At 48.0% G+C, this 14,452-nt stretch overlaps 1 protein-coding gene across 1 annotated transcript in view; it reads right to left on the reverse strand.

Moving 5' to 3' along the window:
* ESRRB (estrogen related receptor beta) overlaps nt 1-14,245 on the reverse strand; it is a gene marked incomplete at both ends in the record, with an annotated part of 170,274 nt that extends 156,029 nt beyond the window's left edge. Inside the window, one exon of the mRNA XM_082846032.1 lies at nt 14,102-14,245. Within this exon, the coding sequence (XP_082702158.1) occupies nt 14,102-14,103 (2 nt within the window). The remainder of the gene's footprint in view (nt 1-14,101) is intronic.
* Nucleotides 14,246-14,452: the final 207 nt, after the last annotated feature.

Raw genomic sequence — 14,452 nt, forward strand, 5'->3', positions numbered from 1 at the left:
CCATCCTCTGTGCAAGAGGAAGAGGCTATTTCTTACTCTGTTTCCGGCTCCCACAGAGTGAAAGCATGAGGTGGTGAGTGATTCTCTCTTCCTCTGCCTTTGGTGAGCACAACCAGCAGGGAGAGAAGTGGAACGCAGCTCCGGGCATTGGCATCTTCAGAGTCCTTGTCTTTGTACCCTGCCATCTTCAACACCCAGGTGCTTTATAATGGCTTTTCCCTGGGCTCATGTTGGAGAGTGATGGAAACCCACCGTCAAATTCCAAGTGGAGGTGGAGAGACAGAGGTCCACGCTCGGACAGTCTGTCTGTAGCAGATGCTGTTGTGGCTCTGCTCAGATCCCTTTGCCCCCCACACCCCCGGTACAGCCGTCTCAAGATGCTAAGGGCTGCAGCCTTCTCCTGAGAATCGCCCTTGACCACGGGAGCCCCCTTGGTCCAGAAGGGTCTGGGAGGTTACTGACTCACCTCGGGACAGTTCCCAACCAATGCCTGACTGACATGGAGATGCACCTGGCCAGTATGCTTGCCTCAAGGTGGGACAAGTCTGTGGTATAATTCATGCTCCAGAGCACCCCGTGGGATCAGGCTGAAGCTAGACCTCACCTGAATCCACGCACTTACTCAGCTTCCTCCCCTCCCCTCTCTCTCTTTCCTCACTCCCCTACAGGTGTCTCCAGACAGCACTCCCTCAATACATCTCTCGCCCAGAATTTCCATTTCAGGCTCTGCTTCTGGGGACACTGACCAAAGACACTCTCCTCCCCATCTCTCAGGAGTCTTCCCCAAACTGCCAAGGTGATGGTGGAACCCCAAGCAAGGTAAATGCCAAAACGGCGAAGCAGAGACACTTGCACACCCATCGGATGAAGAGGCAACAACTAAGCAGCAGACTCACCCAACCTGGGGAAGATGCTGGCCTTGGATCTGCAAAGGCCCCAGAAGTAGGAGAGAATACTATCGGTCTCCTCTGGGTCACTGTTATCTGGGGAAGCAGAGCCTGGGTTAAGGCTACGACTCAGGAAACCAACAGGTCCTGCAGTTCACACTAATACCCTGTCCCACGGCAGCTGAGGACCTAGTGGGCTCCACCAAGAGCAACGACACACACAGAAAGCCTTTCATATTCTCCCTACAAAAAGGGAGATGGACAATTAGAGACCCCAAGAACCTCAGACAAGGCAGGAAACAAAGTCTCCAAGGCAAGCGAGCAGTTCAGAGACAGAAGAGTTCTCCGCTGGCTGTCTAAACAACTTCAATGATCTCACATAGGTTCTCAATGTGACACCGTGGCTTGGGGACAAGGGGGAAACATGAAACACTGGAAATCGTAGCAGTGACTATCAAACATCCATTAGCATTTCATTGCAAAGGCCAGACAAGTGAGCACCATCGCCCCCTACCCACTGTATTCAGGAGGCAGACTGCAGGCTGTGAGGGCCCCTTAAGAGAAAGGGAAGCCAGAGGAAAGGCGGAAACCTGATGAACCTGTACCCACGGAAGGTCACAGACAGGGGGACGATAACTCTCTGTCCTAAACAGTGAGCGCATGCTGGACTCCATCTAAGGTGGGGAGATATTATAACTCTGCTCTGGAATGTGATTGGCATCCCAAGAGCCAAGGTGGGCAGATAAAGAGGAACTAAAGACCACAGGAGACTAGGCAGCAAGTCCAGCCATCCAAGGCTGTGGCGTTGGCATTGGCGAGAGACCCCTCCTCCCTCACCTCACTCCCTCAAAAAAAAAAAAAAAAAAGTGTGGTGGATTATGGTTGGTGTAGCTCAACAAGAGGGAAGGACACACAACATCCTACAGGAAGTCAGGATGATATTGATGGCGGGAGAGGGGGACAGCACCAGTGTCAGGTTTACAAAGTAGATGCAGCTCTCAGCAGACAAAGTCAAGACAGATGACATGTGGTTAGAGGAAGGCGGGGGAAAAGACAAAACAGGAAACGTAAAGCCAATGAAAACCCTGTCTATGGGCTAATTGGAGGGAGGATATAAAGGCAGAAGTGGGACAGGTGATGGGGGAGCAGGCAAGGAACGGTCGGAATAAAGCAGGAGGAACAGGAACGTGCTTTCTGAAATAGGGACCCCGCATCATGGGAGCTTTTAAAGTCTACCCATTTTAGCCACAGGTTAGGTCCACCTATTACCAATAGGGTTCCCAGTTCCTCTGGAGAGGTTTAAAAAATTGATGTAGGGGAAAGACTGTTGGTAGTGGCGAAGGAGAGCTAAGGGTGATTAACAGAGGACTCCCTTGATGGAAGCAACCGTGTTGTACTATTTCCAAGGACGCAGGGACTTGGGGAAGAAAAGCTAGAATTGTAGGATCTCTTGACAAGTCCGTTAAGGGGCACATCTGACACTTTTCGAGAAAATAAATAAAAACACTAAAACTTTGCAAATGTTGGAACAAGTTCAATGTTGATGTAAATGATACCAAAGGGTACTGGTGTGGTTTTCATTGGTTGCCTGCTTGCACTTAGCCCTGCAGTATACTGTGGAGGGTGATGTCAGACCGTAGAGCTTACTATCTGGGTGACCTTAAGCAAGGTCCTCAGTGCCTCTGACCCCTGTTCTGTAAAACGGGAATAATAATAATACTTAACATCTTTCAGTCGTTACAGGGGCCAAGTAAGATAAACTATGTAAAGTTTCCAACCTATAATGGGCCCTTGATAAATGCCTCTTTTCTTCTCCCATACTCTGAAGAGTAGTTGCAGAGGTGGGACACATGAAAAAGCCAAGAAACAAAGCAAGCAGTAAGCAACAATGTAAGGAAACTGTAAAGAAATGTCTCAAGGAAATGTCATGCTTAGGTACCAGGTAATGGTATTGTTGACATGTGGTGAGAAGGAAAAAAAAGTGGAATCCTTCACAATATGGCGCAAAAGAGTGACGCTGAAGATTTTTTTAAGGCTTTAAATTCGTAATGTGGTTCATCTGCAATGGGAAAACTGCTGGTTAAAGAAAATACGAGTTTTAGGGGAAAGACAACAAAGCATGTCCCCAGGCTCAGTATGGAAATGACAGCGACCCAAGACCACCTGAACTGTGAAAGTCCAGTTGTCAGAACCGTCCTCCTGGGATATTTTGGTGGAGGACTCGGAAAGGACTGAGATCAAGGGTCCAACTTATAAAGGAATCACTTTATAAGTTTTATGAAACAGCAAAGACAGAAGTGAAAGGGGCACAAGGGATCAATAAGAGTAGAGTTGGGGACTCTTGTGGGAGAATATTTTAGAAATAAGTTAGACAGTAAAAGGATTGTTAGACAGTAAAAGAATTGTCACACAGAGATTAGTGATAAAATTAAGGCCATTTAGTAAAAAAATAAGAAAAAAATCTTTATAAGGAAGCACATAGGGACCCAGAAAATGGATAAGGGATATTTTGTGCTCTGAGGTCTCTTTATTTAGCAAGTCTCCAAATGTAATATTTTCAAATTAATAGAGTATGATGGAGAGAGGGAAAAAAGAACAGAAACAGACAGCAGAATGGTCATACAAAGAAGTAGGTATGGCAGTTGGGAAATCATGTCATTCCTAAAAGGTGTTTTCAGCGGGTTGGTTTTAGGCAGCTCAATTTACATGCTGCTAAAAGATTTTCCAGTTCACACCATGGAGGCACAACCCACCAGCCCTGACCAATGAGGGAGGACACAGAGGGTGGAAATTCAAGCCATTAAGAACCATCAGCCAGGCCTGTGGCGTTTCTGGAAACAGCCAAGTTGATACCGGGTTTGGGAGTCGGCATTTACTTGTGTCAGTTCTTTCATTAGTACCTTCAAAGGCAGGTTGGGTGCCTGTCATGTCCAGGCACTGTGCTGGGTAATGGGACCACCAGTCCCTGCCCTTGGAGCTTTAATTCTGGAAGGGAAACCGCCACACAAACAGCTGTGGTTCAAGATGATCACTGTTTAGGTGAGGCACTGGGGAGGCTCAGAGCTGCACCCAGAGGAGCACTTGGAAGTTATCTAGTCCACCAATTCCTCTTACACATAAAGAAACAGAGGCAGAGAGAAATCAAGTCGCTTGTACAAAGTCATCAGACAGTGGCAGAGCTAGGAGCAGTATGGGCACCTGGAAACGAATCTAAAGCCTCACTCAATATACTGCCACACAAATCAGTTTTATTTCCGTAAGCAGTTTGGTGGCCTCCACAACAGTGTCCAAGTGCATCAGTAGAGTGTCATATTTCAAAGTAATATATCAGATATTTTTAGCAAATAAATTCTGCAGGTTTCATTATAATGCACCCACCTGCCTTCCCTCTACCCCATTCCCCACCTTCAATGATCAGGCAAATTCATCCCCCTCCCTCAAAATGGTGATGCACAGCATCTTTGCATGTTTTAAAACTTTAAATAAATGCTACAATCCTATCTCTAGAATTTTTCCGAATGCCTTTCCTTTATCCGTGCTGCTGACTCTTCAAATCCACCAAGACTGCTCATTCGATTAATGGTTGGTTCTGCTTCGAAGCTTCTATCCCTAAGGGCAGAGATCTGCGTGAAGGTTCTGCATGAGAAAGATGCCACCACACTACTTCTGTTGCCCAAGAGTAAACCTTGACCTTGCAGGGACTAATATCCGTCTCATGACCTTTTTTCCATGTGGTGCTTGGTTCCCACTGACTTCCAAAGGAGCAGCAGCAGATGGGCATCTGAAGGCAGAATTAACTCAAGAGTCATTACATGAGGGTGTTCCCAACTGAGTGCCCTAGAGTAGACAGTAATTACATGTTCCTTCAAGACTACTCTCAGCCTGAGATGGGGAAAGAAGAGAGTCCGGGATGACTGACCACGATACGCTTAACGTGAACACGTGTGCACAAACACACAGGCTGGTCCCAAGTCTCAATCTGGAATTTTCCCCTAAGAAGGTGACGTTGGTTCTACAGGTCCCTTGAAATGTACAGATCGGGCCCCGTTGGAGACATCAGAAGTTGCTCTTACCTATTCCCATTTTTCTTTCCTTGCCAAGCACTCCCTAAATATGCACCATCAAATATATGGAAAATAAGCGATCCCCACTCGGTTACGCTGTACAGGAGGAGGAATTGGCCCTGCGCAGAAAACACACTCTAGCGACTTCACTGCACTTACGGACACACAAGACAACCCATCTAAACCACTTCCAACCTCACAGCTGGACTTCAGCAGCCATGTACGCTAGGCCGTGGAGAACAGATTTCCATGACAGATGACAGGCTTGGGCAGATCACCCCAAAGCCCGGCAGGCACAGGGACAATGCCCACTTGGTTATTGGATATGGAAGTGCAGGGAATTGCAGAGGACCCGGTATGTCTTTAAATCACCTCTAGAGTAGCACCTTTTGCTGCATTTGTAAGTTACCCAGAGGGGCTTTGGGAGGAATGTAGGGGAACTTTGAACGTTTCCTGTCTCTTGGCCTTTTTGGCATGAGACTCTAGAAAATGATGACAACAGCCAAGATGTTATCATCTTCAACAATGGCTTTCCGAATTTGTTATCTAGCAGGTACTGTTCAAGGGCCTTTATGTGGGTCTCCTTTAATCTTCACAACAACTCCGCGAGGGCGATGCTCTTACCATGCCCATTATACAGATGAGGAAACTGAGCGTGGAGTGGACTGGGTGGGCAACCTGTCCAAGGTCACAACTAACAAGAGGACATGGGTCTGGCAGCATGGTTCTATCGCTCGTTTCATCACCACCCAACCACTGCACAGAGTCACCGTGCAGGAGAATAAGTTAGTCTAAAATAGGTAAGCACTGCCCTTTCTCAAGGAACGTTTGCCCTCTGATTCTTATTTTAGCTTCACGCCAATCTCATGAGGCACTCAGAGCAGGTTTCAGCCCCTTTTGCTGGTGAAGAAATGAACGTAGGGCGAGGTTAAGGACTTGCCAAGGTCACCCTGTTTGGTAACTCTCTTCCCAAATCCCAACTGTGCTCCCACCTAAGGGTTTGAGCAAACCCCGAGGAGCAGCAGGTGCCCTGCCACTGGGGCTTCTCCAGACACCTAGAGGCCCGGATGCAACTTCTGGGGCAGATTGTGAGGGAGGAATATTAGGACCACAGAGGTATAAAACCATGGTCGCCACCAACTGAAAACAAAATTTAAAATGCAGAGTTTATACAATATTTGTTTTTGAAAAAGAAGGCCTGACCAGTTTTCCACTCATCGCCCAGGTGTACTCACAGACAGGCGGAGGTGAGGATAGAGAACAGGCTGAAAAAGATGATAGATAATAGGGACTGACTGAGTTGGTAAAGGCACAGAGCACCCCAAAGCCAAGTCTGGGCCCCAGGTTTTGCATTAAAGGGACACAGGCAGGGGCTTCCCTGGTGGGGCAGTGGTTAAGAATCTGCCTATCAATTCAGGGGACACGGGTTCAAGCCCTGGTCCAGGAAGATACCACATGCCGCGGAGCAACTAAGCCCATGCACCACAACTACTGAGCCTGCGCTCTAGAGCCCGCGAGCCACAACTACTGAGCCTGTGCACCACAACTACTGAAGCCCGCGCGCCTAGAGCCCGTGCTCCGCAACAAGAGAAGCCCCTGCTCGCCGCAACTAGAGAAAGCCCACACACAGCAACAAAGACCCAATGCAGCCAAAAATAAATAAATAAAATAAATAATAATAAAAATAAAAAAGAAGGGACACAGGCAGTCTGAGCTGCAGTTATTTGTTACGTCAGGAGTACCATGAACCAGGTCCACCACGAACAGTTCTAAAATGTAAACTTTTAGAGCTGGAGGGCCTAAGAGATCTCGTCCAATCCCTCATGTTATGATGCAGGGAACTGAGGCCCTGCGAGCCTGTGCATCTCAATAATTATCACTGATCTGGGAGTGAACTGGACTGAACCCGCCTGGCACCTGCCTCTGCCCAGGGTAGCCGGCTGGCCCTCCATCCACTAGAGCCACAGATAGAAGCAGCCCTCAACAGTGGGCTTTCCTCCAGTTGACTTCGGTCTTTAATTTTTTTTTTTTTTGGCCGCACCTCGCGGTTTGTAGGATCTTAGTTCCCCAACCAAGGATCGAACCTGGGTGCCTGGCAGCGGAAGCGTGGAGTCCTAACCACTGGACCGCCAGGGAATTCCCCGTTTTTAACTTTTTATTTCAGAATAATTCTAACGTCACAGGGAGTCGAAAAGAAAATGGCCAGGGAGATTCTGTGCACAATTCATCCTACCCCTCCAGCTGACTCGTACCCACACAGAGTTCTAATATAACTGCAGATACACGTGGGGTGATAGGTCTCTTCCTAAGACTGATTTAGGAGCAAACAATCCATAACATTGCTTTCTGAGATCTTATCCTACCCTCCTCACTGCTGTGAGCCCTAACACACACACACACACACACACACACACACACGCACACACGCACACACACACACGGTCTAATCAGCAATAATTTCACTCCTGAATATTGCTAGAAAGATCACTAAGCCAAGCTAATCAATTGTCTCAGCCAGCGAGCAGCCCCCAAGAGGTGCCTAGATTTTTCACTGCTCTCATTTAACCCTCTGCAGCCTGAGCTTTTCTCCCCTGACTTCCCAAAGAGCAGAAGTGCTGTGCTGGGAAGACTCCAGTGCCTGAGATGATGTTCCCAAGTTGCCACCTTTCAAAAGCCTTGTCTGTGCTAATGGCAGCAGACACTCTGGAGCACTTCAGAAGGAGGGTCTCCCTCTCATGTGCACCAACCGGGACCAGCGTGATTAAAGCAAAGGAGGAGGATGTGGACCCCAGAGTGAGAACAGGCAGAGGAAGCAGGTACAGCCCGGAGAGGGGAGAGGGGAGGGCGTGACAGATGAGGGAAAGCATCACAGGAGAGGTACCAGTTTAGCAATTAAATCTGACATCAACTTAGACAAAGCTTCCTTACTGAACAGCATAAAATTCCGGGGAAGGTTTGACCACATGTGCATAAAAGACACACCTCATTCTTTTTTTTTTTCCCCGGATGGAGGAGTGTGAAGACAGGAGGGACAGAGAAGGGTAGGGGCAACGACCATGGTCAATGGGTTACGAGCTGATGTAGTTAAGGCAGCTGGACATTCATAACTTCAAATCACTGCCCCCTCCCTACAATGAACGGGTTGGGGGGGCCCTCTTGAGAGGAGAGGCTCCATGCAATTCACTTCGCGTGCAGTCATTGAACACATACTGTATGCCAGGCACCGTGCTTGGCACGGGGGCATCCAAAGCTGAATAGCAAGGAGGCAAAGGGAGGCGGTGACAATTCAAGCGTTTAGTACTGTCATCTCCAGCTCTAGGAGGGAGAGCGGAGAGGAGGCGGGGAGAGGAACATGGGGCATTTTGTAAGTTTGGGGGGCGCTGCATACATACTCCGATCCCCTGATCAGTGGGGGGAGAAGAGGAGGAGGGTTCACTGCCTTGCTGCCTAGAGTCTCTACAAAGACACACAGGGAGGGTCAAGGACATCGGCACTGCAGGCAGCCCAGGGGAGCACGCCTCTGGCAGGAACTCTGATGACACCCGTGTGGCTCTTGGATTCATTGGTCAAGTGACCCTGTTGAGAGAGAGGACTCTAGCAGGCACCTGCTGCCTTGAAAACACAGCCCAGTGGGCCTGACAGCCAGGACTGGCCTGGCCTACTGTGAGGGTAGAGCCTGAACTGCCATCTGAGAATGTAGGGCAGAGAGGGGTGCAGGATGACTCAGAGACCCAAGATCAAAGCTGTTCGTTGGAATGTGAGTGAGGCCAAGAGAGTTCACCAAACTCCGTTTCTGCAGAGCAGAAAAGAGTCAAGCCTTCTTCCCCTGACTTAGGATTGCTGCCTGAAGCCCAGCTCACATCCTCTGCTCTCCCAGAGTGGTTTAAAGCCCCAAGTTCCTTTTAGGTTGCAGGGAGGATGTTCCCAATATGCCTTGAACTCTGATTTCCATTTGGAATTGCCCATTGGAGGATGAAGCTGGAAGTCTTGCTGACACAGGACTCTGCTCACCAAAATTCAGGGAAAATAACCTGTTATGTACTGAATGTTTGTGTCCCCACCCAAACTCGTGTGTTGCAGCCCTAATCCCCCATGTGACGGTATTTGGAGGTGAGGTCTTTGGGAGGTAATTAGGTTTAGATGAGGTCGTGAGGGTGAAGCCCCCATGATGGGATTAATGTCCTTTTAAGAAGGGGAAGAAACCAGAGCTCTCACACTTTCCTCCACGTGAGGACACAATGAGAAGATGGCCTACAAAGAGGAGGTTCCTCACTGGAACCCAACCCTGCTGGTACCCTGATCTCGGACCAGCCTCCAGAACTGTGAGAAAATTAATTTCTGTTGCTTAAGCCACCAGTCTGTGGGATTTTGTCGTGGCAGTCCAAGCTGACTAGGATATAGCCCCTTAGTGGGAGGCATAGGGACCTGTTTTTAGTGGTGTGACATGATGTGTGCAGAAGTGACTGCTCTGTGCTGAGCAAATAAAAGGGCTAAGACTTATTAATAGGGCAAAGGGCTAACACTTCACATGCATTTCATCTCCCCGACAACCCTATGAGGTAGGCTCTATATATCCCCATTTAACAGATGAGAAAATCGAGACCTTAAGAGATTAAGAGCTCAAGTCTCACAGCTGAGAAAAGGTGATGCTGGAACTTGAACTCTGGCTCTCTGACTCAGAGTGTACCCTCTTAACCACAGCTCCGTGCCGTCCGCAGGAGGCACCTGTCAGGGCAGGAGGACAGGAATGAGCAAGGATGAGCTAGGCTTACAAAGGGGAATGTCACGTAGTCCCTGCAGTTGGGGGCTCCTGGTACAGTGAGGGAGACCCATGGGGGCAATCGCCCCATAGGGGTGAATGAGATGATGGAGGGACATCAGCTGAGGCCCCAAGAAAAGGAAGATGCCAACCAGGTAAGCAAGGCAGAAGAGCTGGTGTAGACAAGTTACAAACGCCACCCTGACTCGAGAAAGGGCAAATGCAAGAGGCCTCACGGCCCCTGAGCATGAAGCACTAAGAGAAAGATCAGTGCCCAGGTTGGAGGGGAACAAAAGGACCCTGTGGACAGAAAGGTGGCTTCCAGAGCCTCTGCCGACTGACCTTGTGGAGCAGGAAAAAAGACCCAAGCGAAAGGACTAGAAACTGCTCACTTGGCTGGTGGAGAAAAAAGGCCAAGTGTCCACAGAGCAGTCAGAATCCTCCTGTATAAGGGACTCCTGCCCTTTTTCCCAAAGCTGGGGAAGGAAACTGCACTCTGGGGGAGCCAGGGCACGTTTTGGCAGCCTTATGGCTCTGAATCTCCCCTCTCCTCTATCGTACGCTTGTGCAGAACTTAAGACTCCTGACCTCAGATTGGCCTTGACTTTGCTTGACCTTGGTCAAGTTGCTCCATGCCTTCTCTGGCTGGAGATGGGCGTTCTCCACCTGCTTTCTCCTGGGCACAGCCATCCAGATGGGCTTTGAGGTCCTGGTGTGCAGAGAGCGAAGCCAAGGGACCGAGGGACCCAGACCGATGACATAGCAAAGGGGGAGCTTGTGGGGATGTGAACTTGCTCTAGAAGGGGAAGCCAGCCCTCAGCATTTCAGAGACAGGATGGAAGTGGGGGAGACTCCTGCCCCGCCAGCTTCAGCAGGCAGCTGGGGGAACTCTCTCGCTGCTGGTAAATTGAGCCATTCTCCTGTCTCCACGAGCTCACCTCCGGACTGGAGGAGAATTGACTGGGGGAGTTGAAGGCACACAGGCCCTCCAGGCCCTTGGTGAACCCAGGATCCGTGTCTGTTACGGGGGACTTTTTCTCGGCGCTTCTGTCACAGTTTCCATCTTCAATCGTGAAATGATTCCCCTCTCTCCCCTCCGCCTTCCACTCTGCCCAAGTTGTACAGCAGCCTGAAAGTGCTGATGGCTTAACCGGTTTAATTTTTTCCCCCAGCAGCCCTGAGGGGCTTTAACTCTTTCCTCCTGCAGAAACCCTGCTTTTGGAGTTGAATGTTTAAACTCTCACTGGGAGACTCATAAATATTCGGAGTCACTCTCTCCCTCTCTGTTTGATTAGGAAATGAGCCTTTAACTCAATGTAATCCCCAAGCCATTAACAAAAAAGCCCTCAACAGCTCCACGATTAGAATTTCACTCTTAACCCGCTGAGGATTGAATTAGATTAACATAACTACCCACAATCTGAGTTTATTTTCTGTGCCAGATAGAAATGTGTTTTTCAGGGAAGGCGAGAGGGGGGAGGAAAAGGAGGAGGGAGGGAGAGAGAGCGACAGCGCGCAGGAAGATAATGAAATGTAAAAGTAGAGATAAGAAAAAGATGGACAGATACAGTGTAGAGGTGAAGTGACGGGGAGAAAGAGTTGTACATGGCCCGTGGTTGAAAAATCCTGCCAGCTGCCATTTTTTTATTTGTGGGATATCTGGAGAGACCTCAGCTCTGGAAAATTGTTTGAATGAGGGGAGCGCTTTCCAGGTATTTGCGATTCCTTCTTCCTCGAGATTGATGGTCCTGTACCTGAGCCTGCTGCGTCCAAAGCACCTGCTCCTTGGCCCCACTGTCCCCAATTTGGGAGGAGGTCGGGGCTGGGTTTCCACAAGCTTAAGGGAGGAGGGGGAACACATAAAACGACAGCACGTGCACAGGCAACTGCAACTTTACATCAAAGAAATAAACAAAGATGAGGGTGGAATGGGTGAGATTTCACAGACCTGAAGTCACAGACAGCCCTGTGACCAATTGCATGTAAGCAATCAGTTTGGGGAAAAAATGAGATTGACGACAGCTTGGTCCACATAAAATGAATCGTTATTGAAGCAGAAACTAAGTAATCAGAGGCTGCCTTATGCAGATACATTGAAGTTTCCCCAACTGCATCGCTATAAATAAGCCCAAAGGGGAAAAGCCACATCCTGAACTTGAGGATGAAAGCCAGGCCTTCCATCACACTGCCAAACAAGCCCCCAGCCCACCTAAAAGCAGCCACAGTGGCCAAAGGAAGGAGCAGTTCTTGTCTAAATGTGCCAACAAATATTCTTCCCTCTCAAGTGTTAACGCCAATGAGAACATAGGACTTGCTCAGAAATTCGGGACTCCCTCCCAGTGCATTTAATCACCGGCCAGCAGGCTCCAGGGTGCGTGTTGAGAAGGGGAGGGAACAGTTTGCTCTTGTATGAAAAGGTTTTAAAAATGTCACACTTTTCCTAAAAAGCCATTGAGATCAGAAAGTCCTAACAGTTCAATTTTGCCAACAGCTGGCTGCTGAGATTTCTGAATGCAAGGTCTCAATCGTTGGATTCACTCGAGCTTTAATTAATGCTCACCCACCAAATCCCACCGCAGTATTATTGTGGGAAACCTTGCAGGATATGTTTATTAAATCAGAGTCCTTGGAATAGAGAAAATAATAATGCTATGTATATAATATGCTCAATTCCTGTTTTTTTTTGTTTTTTCCTCTCAATTTCTGGGACTTTACTTTCCCTACTAGGTTTGAAATAGTGACATTTCCCCCGATTTTACACCAAACTCCTTATTCTAATTTCTCTACCAATGAATATAGTGAACATGTGAATTGTACTTTCTAATCTCTTATTCCTTCTTGATCCCCATTCTGTCCTCCAAAATAATGAATGAATGGATTAAAGGCATTGATAATCTTAAATAAATACTGGTAAAAATAAAGAACCAAGAGAAGGAAAGCAAAAGTTTCATAAAGGTCAAAATAAAAATGAGACCAAATTGCCTCTCTAAATATATGTGTGTGTCCGTATTACTTAACTTTCATCGTTAGATTTGCTGCCAAAACAATTTTGTTTTTAATCAAAAGCAAGCCAGACATGTCTGCTTTGTTTAATGCTTTTAAATTGTTGGGAAGATTGTTTTGTTAGGATACTGTTTTCCCAAACAAGCCAAGAAGTAGTGCTTAGCAATATAGTATATGGTAAGCATTGTTTTAGTAAATAGAAACTCAGGGATTATTTGACTCGTAGAAAGAGATGCATTTTAAAAGTTGTATATCATATACCTTAAGCATCATCACATTCTTTTTCAAAATTTAGTAAATTAAATTTTACTAAATTTATTATTTACTAAATAGTACTACTAGTTCTTCGTAAATAATATATAGCAAATCTCCCCAAGTGTAGCATTTTTAGTTAACACTGGTGCATTTTCCAGAAACTAAAGTCCCAAATGTTCCACAGGAAGCTGGTGGCATGTTAGCTGTGTGGACCAGTGGACAATGCCTGGGGACTGCCATCTCTAGGAGCCTCCAGTGTGCTCACAGAGCCTGGGCTCTGAGTGTCTGAAACAAGCATGGCTTTGACAAGGATCGTGATATTAAGTTTCTTCCTTCGGGAAGGATGCAGAGCAAGGGCTCCATGGCACTCCACACCTGGCTTCTGTCCTTTCAGACATTCTTCCTCCCCACCTGCCCTCCGCCCAAGTTCCCCTTTCAGGATGAAGAAAACACACCAAATCAGTGAACCAACGAAAGCCCGGAAGGCCGGACAAATTGTCAGCTCTCATCCTTACTTCTCAAAGCACACTCGCCCTGTGCAGCAAAAAAAAAAGTCATTTTCCTTTAAGGCGCTATAGAGAAGCTGGCCATTGGGACTGTCAAGACTCCCCCTGAACCTGGAAGCTCTTGGGCTCAGCCCGAACCTGCCGGCAGCCCTCCATCATCACCTGTCCTGTGTGAAATGGGTCTTCCCTCTGGAACCTTCCCAGCTCACCCTGTGCCGGAGCTGCCAGCAAATAAAAGTTTTTATGCTGGGAGACAACCACCCGCTGAGTCGCACGTAAACTTTCCCTTGCCCTTTTGATTTACTAACTTCTTCTCAGTGCAAACAAATAAAAATAAAAGAGAACGTACTGATTCTAAATGAGTTTGTATAACTGTCCCACCCAGGCATTCCGGGTCCCTCTGACCTTCCCAGGACAGTCTGTGAGAGGCAACATTTTCCTCTGGGCCACCCAGAGATGCTCAATGCTGCCGAAACCCAGGATGAAAGAGCAGGCATGCCGAGATATTTTTATCCATTAAAAAGAGAGAGGGAGAGAGAAAGAGAGAAGGGGGCATGTGTGGGAAAAAGGACAGGAAGGTCCAGGGCAGAGTCTGGGGCAGAGGGGAGGGAGAAGTCTGGTACTTACATGCTTGGGGCTGGGGAGGGGACAGGGCTGGCAGGGAAGGGTCTCTCCCTCAGCTGTTTCCAGTTGCTGATGGCTTGTTGCTCAGCTCCTCCGGCACCAGCTGACAGTCCCCTGTCTGTGTCTCTTTGTGACTAAGGACACAGTACTCCCAACCTATAAATAGATCCCGACTCCGTGATTGATATAACAGGCAGCTGACAAAAAAAAAAAAAAAAAAAATCCCACAACCATAACCAGGTCTTAAACAAAACAGCAAAAGGCTCTAGACTTTCAACTCCGCAGAGCTCCATGCAGACTACACAGATGGGCACTGGAAAGGCGGGGGGGGGGGGGGAAGAAAAATATACAATA

The sequence above is a fragment of the Leucopleurus acutus genome (genome assembly GCF_964270905.1).
Source record: "Leucopleurus acutus genome assembly, chromosome: 1".
NCBI lineage: Eukaryota > Metazoa > Chordata > Mammalia > Artiodactyla > Delphinidae > Leucopleurus > Leucopleurus acutus.